At 49.3% G+C, this 6,246-nt stretch overlaps 1 protein-coding gene across 2 annotated transcripts in view; it reads right to left on the reverse strand.

Moving 5' to 3' along the window:
• The window catches only part of Spint2 (serine peptidase inhibitor, Kunitz type 2), a 28,089-nt gene extending 22,910 nt beyond the window's left edge, over nt 1-5,179 (reverse strand). Inside the window, exon 1 of one of the 2 annotated variants that reach the window (XM_015496904.2) lies at nt 4,669-5,168. In XM_015496904.2, the coding sequence (XP_015352390.1) occupies nt 4,669-4,774 (106 nt within the window). In that variant the 5' untranslated portion in view covers nt 4,775-5,168. Of the gene's footprint in view, nt 1-4,668 lie in introns of both variants that reach the window. The other variant, XM_048790945.1, reaches the window with a different exon arrangement.
• Nucleotides 5,180-6,246: the final 1,067 nt, after the last annotated feature.

The raw sequence follows: 6,246 nt of genomic DNA on the forward strand, positions 1-6,246 counted from the left end.
CTCCAAAAAAAAAAAAAAAAAAAAAATAGATGGGATGTAGCTCAGAAGTAAAATTTTCTTGAGGTTCAAATCCCAGTACCAAGGAAAAAATTGTTGGCTATATCAGTGAATAAGCATTTCAACATGGTTTGCCTTTGAGCAGGTCAAGCACCTCTTCCATAAAGGACAAATGTTACATAAGATGTTGATCAGCTACTAACTCTAGGCACACTTTAGCTCTTACATTGTCCTATCTCCATAGTTGTCCTGTCACAACTACCTGTGGGAATAAGGAGGAAGGGAAAGGAGTGATCCCTGGAGATTTTCTGGAAAGTCCACCTTGTGTTGAAAGGCTGGGAAAGCTGTAATTAACCCAAGAGGTTAATGGAAACTGAAGATCGGCTTGGAAGCCAGTGGAGGTCGTGGAGTGAATGTTGACTTGCCAGGCTTCAGTGGAAATTCCCAAGAGCAACCCACAAAGAACCCTAAGTCAAGTAACCATTAACACAAGCTGTTGCCCAAGGCCAGGCAGAAAGTTACTGGCAGTGGGAAGTACACTTAAAGGATAGCTCCTAAAGCAATTTCCAAGGTTAAACTCTGAAATATTGTACTGATCAAAAGTATGTACTTCAGGGCCTTTAAATATCAGGATTTAAGCTCAGAATAGTGGCACACACTTGTAATCTCAATTCGGGAGGGTGAGGCAGGAGGATCACAAGTTCAAAGCCAGCCTCAGCAACTTAGAGAGGCCCTAAGCAACTTAGTGAAACTCTATCTCAAAAAAATAAAAAGGGCAAGGGCTGGGATTGCAGCTCAGTGGTAGAACACTTGCCTAGTATGTGTGAGGCCCTGGGTTTGATCCACCAGAACCACATAAAATAAATAAACCACATAAAATAAAAAAAAATAAAGCATTGTGCCCATCTACAACTAAAAAATATTTTTAAAATAAAATAAAACAAAAAATAAATTAAAAAGGCGAGGGATGTTGGTCAGTGTTTAAAACATCCCTGGGTTCAATCCTTGGCATCAAAAACAAAACAAAAAACCCTAACTATCAGGATTCATCACATGGAAAGAAGAGGAAAAAAAATTATGCCTATTTGTATGACAAAAGTGTTTTTTTTTCCACCTTCCTTATAGCACTAGTACTGCACAATTTCTAAAAGCTGTTAGGTGTTATCTATCTCCTTTTACTAAATAAAGCATATCCTCAAGGTGGGCCTACAGTTATAAAAGGTGGCAAATAAATTAGGCACAGTGGTGCATGCCCCAGCTACTCTGGAGGCCGAGAGAAATAAAAATATTAAAAATGGGTTAAATCCCCAGTACCACAAAAAAAGCAGGCAGGTAAATCAATGTGATAATTACAGACTGGGGTAGAAGAATATATCCTTCCCAAGAGGCTCGGGGCTCCAGTCCATGAGAGCCATGTGGGAATAATACAGGCCTGTGTTCTGGTCAGGTTCCACCAGATCTATTTTTCAGGCAAAGCCAAAAGCCAAATGTCTTAAAAGTCACCAAAAGATTATATGAAGCTTCCCAGAAGAGGCCACTTTCTTTGGAATACAAATTTGTCCCTGATTCTGGAAAATCTAGCACAAGACCAAGTTTCCCTACTTGTCTGCAGGTTTGGAGTCAGGAGGACTCTTCCTCCAGGCCTTCAAGTGTGTACCTGCCACACCCTTCCCACTGCCCTCCACCACTTAAGAGCCTCACCAACATGGTCAGTCTCAGATCAGGATACACTGATCACAGACAAGAAGTCCCAGAGTTTGACTCTGGAGGCTGAGGCAGGAGGATCACAATTTCGAGACTAGCCTCAACAACTGAATGAGACCCTTTAAACTAAGACTCTGTCTCAAAATAAAAAAAATCAAAAGAGTTGGGATGTAGCTCAGTAGTAAAGCATTCTTGAGTTCAATCTCTAGTACCAAAAACAAACAAACAAACAAAAAAACACAGCCTACAGCCTACTCGGAATTAATCCTCATCCTCACACAGCCTGTTTTGTCCTATCTCCATCTCCCAATTCCTGGACCCTCTGGATTACCTTTAGCAAAAGCTCGCTTCTTCAATTGATTCTCTGAACATTCTTTTTTTTTTTGGTGGTGGCGCTGGGGATTGAACCCAGGGCTTTGAGCATTGGAGGCAAGCACTCTACCAACTGAGCTATATCTGACTCTCTGAACATTTTTTTTCAATATATTTTTAGTTGTAGACAGACACAATACCTATATTTTATTTCATGTGGTGCTGAGGATCAAACAGCATGTGCTAGGCAGGCTCTCTACCCCTGAGCCACAACCCTAGCCCCCTCTCTGAACATTCTTGTCACATTATCAGAGCAGACTGTTCACTGCCCACCTTGTGTATCATCTGACTCAGGTCCCTACTGCTCACTGCTCCATAATCTTTATCTGGGTTCACCACCTCTCAGGCTGTTTTTAGCAGGCAATATCCAGACAGATGATCCTCTGGCCTCAGTTCCTGACTTTCTCTCCTCCAGTAAACTTGTCCTCCCAACTCCTCACTCTTACAGTCACCCTAGACCTTGTCTCCAACACACCAGGCTCTTCAGAACCGCACTTTCATTACCACAGTCACCGCCCACTGTGTCCTACTCTCTAGTTCATTCTCCCTAGAACCTCAACTGCAACAAGCTGTTGGCCCTACCATCCTCATGTTCCTCAGCCTGCTCGCGTCTTTACCCAGAATAAGTTCCATCACCAACCATTATAATCACTCCCTTAAACATAAACACATTCCCTCTTCTCGTCTCTCCACATATTCACCTGGCAGCACCTGTGCAGTTCCATGTGCCAGGAGAAACACCTCACTCAGCAGGTGGCCTTTCTGTGTGAGAAAACCAAAGCAATTGGACTGTTTCCTGCCTCAGATGAAGTTGTTTGAGCTTTCAAACAGCACTTCAGATAAGTGAGGGCAGCAGTTCACCCAGCCAGACACTAGAACTTCTGAAAGGTCAGTAGGTCCAGCCAGTTGCAGCCATCAGGGGAAAAGTGGGATGGGGAGAGGGAGACATGAAGAACAGAGAGGTCCTCTGCAGTCAGACCTGGCTTTGTCAATGACTGCCGTGTAAGCAGGCCTGTCATGTCACCACCACGCCACGCCAGGTTACATCCAGGATTAAACAATACCTACAAGCTCAGAGTAAGCTGTAACCACATGCAGTCGCAGGCCAGGTAATTGGAGATAAATCTTAACATTTCTTTATCTGAAAAAGCCCAGAATTGACAAATTCTGATTCATACTGTGACCTCTAGGAATGTGCTTCTCCCCGTTGGCACCTGACAACTTTTTAATTTCCTCCCTGCCTCAACAATAGGGCAATTAACCATTTTCCAGAAGTTACCACAGGGGATGAGGACCTAGCAGGCACACATCCTGCTTCCTTTCTCTTTTCACCCAATGTGCTGGCCTGCACAGCCCTGGGCCACCACCTGGTTCCTGTCCACTTCTCCCACCTCCCATTTTCCCCTTTCTCACTTCGGCTCCAGCTCTGGGGGTTCCCTCTTTTCCTTGAATACAACAAGCTTGTTCCACACTCAAGGCCTTTGTACTCATCCATCCAGAAAACTGAACACTACTGTTCAAGGTCTTTGTGTGTGGCTGCCACTTCCTCATTCTTCATGTCGGAGCTCAGATGCCACCCTCCTCAGAGAGACCTCCCCTGACCACTGGAGCTAAGGGAGCCCCCATCATCATCAGATGATGATGTTCCTGTATTTCACCCTTTTTGTTTACCTCTTAGTCATTTAATCTTATGGTCAGTGCTCTTTATTTAAACATACACCATCTCTCCCGCTGGACTACCAGCTCTGTGAGCTCCAAGAACCAGGCCTATGGAATCAACTGTTGTCACCACTGCCAGCAGTTTCTGACACATGGCAGGGATTAAGTTCGCTGAATCAATGGATTCTTCTTCCCAGAGAGCTCTTTTCAAAACCCTTTGGTACTTGTCTGAAGTGGTTAAGGTTATAACAACACTTGAAGAAGCCAACCCCAGCGGCTGCTTGCCAATGCTGTCTCGCTGGAAGGCACCTTCGTCCCTGCACCTTGGCAAGGTCTCTCCCCTCCACCAGTTGCTCCTCTTCTCTTCCTTTCTTTTCTTCTGCCATCACTGAGAACCCTTTCTTTCTGGCCACCAAACCTACTGCAACTGATCTAGAAAAATTTCTGGAGACTGTTGCCCAATATCCAAAGAGATGAGGATAGGGGCTTCTTCCTCGAAGCACAAATTGCCACCAGGTCACCAAATCCAAGCCACAACCCTCAGAGGCCTTGCCTCCCTTGGCTTTCTTTGGCCGAGGAACTTTCCGCTGTCACGAAGAGTACTCGGTGCGGCTCCTCAACCCCTTCCTGCCACAGGAAGGGCCAAGGCCACTCCTTCTTGGTCAATACCCAACGTCCCCTCCCTCCTCCGAAGGAACTTTCCTGTCCTTGCTCCTCCGCCCGCCGTTCACTCCCAAGGGCCCCCAGACCTCCTGAAGGACCAATCGCTAGGGCCAGCTGCTCGCCCTACACGCCCCGACCACCTCCAAGTAGCCCCCAATTTCTACCCCCCCTCAATTCCCAGGCCCAGACCCACTTCACCCCCGTCCCTGCCCCCCGGGTCCCGCCTCCGGCCCCCGCTATCCATTCCTCCCTGGACACCCATCAGGCCCTCACCGTGGATGCTTCGGCCTCCGTCGGCCACCTCGACCCCGGAAAGGAGCAGCGATGCCAGCAGGGCGAGGAGCGCCCTGCACCGCCGCGGCCCACACAGCTGCGCCATGACGGGTGCCTGGGATGCGCCGCCGAGGCCTCGAGCCGCAGGCCGTTGGGGTCTCGCGATCAGGTGCGGGAAGACCCTGGGCGCGCACGCGCGCTGGAGGTCCTACAAGCTCAGGTGCGGTCGCCCCCACCCCCCGGGATCCGCGAGGTGCCCACGGCTCCGAAAGTCCTTTCTCAGACCTTCGGTGACCGGACACTGTCTTCGAGCGCACCGCTTCGGTCCGCTTTTCACGCGTCCCTTTGCCCCTCGCGGTACTCAGGGACCCTTCCCAACTCAGAACTGCGCCACACCGCCAAACTCCCAGGGGGGCGCTAGAGCCAATGGCGGACGCCTGGAAGCGGCTGGAAGAAGGCAGCCAGGCAGGCGGGCGGGACGCACCTGGCGAGGCGGGGCGAGCACAGCGCAGGCGCAGAGGGCCGGCACCTGAGGAGATGCTCCCCCGCCCTTGGCGCACCTGGGCCCGCCCCTGGCGCAGGGAAAGGGGCGGGGCTCCCGCTGCCTCCACCCTGATGGGACGCGGGCAGGCGGGGGCTCAGGCTGGTTGAGTGCCAAGACTTACGGCACATTTGCGGTTGGGCTTTGGCGACGACCTCTGAGTGCCTTCTCTTTCACCCTAGGCCTCTGAGTGGGAGGCAAATATTTCTTGGAAACCTGTTGCATTCTGCCCTTTTTGCTTTAGCCTTCCTTCGTGGGAAAAGGGTTTATTCCTAAATTCAACATTCACTGAGCGCCTGAGGACCCACCTGTGGTTCTCGCTCACTAGACAGGAGCAGTCTGGAGTAGTGATGACAAGAGTGATTAGGACCGTGCTGCAGAAAGCCTAGGGTTTAGTGAACAGGGGCTGGGACGGTAGAATACCAGGGCAGCTGATGGACCCCATTTCCAGGATTCCCAGTACAAGTAAGAAGAGAAATATTCCACCAGCCAGCCACAGACAGGCATCAGAGCTGGGCTGGGGAAGCTCAAGGCAGAGTGATCATACCTGAAAAGGGGAGAGCCAAAGAAGGCACCCAGGTTGGGGATGTGGCTCAAGTGGTATCGTGCTCGCCTGGCATGCGTGAAGCACTGGGTTTGATCCTCAACACCACATAAAAATAAAGATATTGTGTCCACCTAAAAAAACTAAAAAATAAATATTAAAAAAAAAAGAAGGCACCCAACCCAGATTGGTGGTCAGGGAGGACTTTCTGGAGGTGGGGCTGTATGAGCTGACTGTTAAAGTGGGATGGAGAAGCTGGGCGCGCTGGCACACACCCACAGGGCCTATCCCAGCGGCTTCCAAGGCTGAAGCAAGGAGATCTCAAGTTCAAAGCCAGCCTCAGCAATTTAGCGAGGCCCTAAGGAACTCAGCAAAACCCTGCCTCTAAGTAAAATACAAAAAAGGGCTGGGGATGTGGCTTAGTGGTCAAGTGCCCATGAATCCAATTCCTAGTACCCACCCCCTCCAAAAAAAAAAAAAAAAAAAAAAAAAA

This window comes from Marmota marmota, unplaced genomic scaffold, assembly GCF_001458135.2.
Source record: "Marmota marmota marmota unplaced genomic scaffold, marMar, whole genome shotgun sequence".
NCBI classification, from domain to species: domain Eukaryota; kingdom Metazoa; phylum Chordata; class Mammalia; order Rodentia; family Sciuridae; genus Marmota; species Marmota marmota.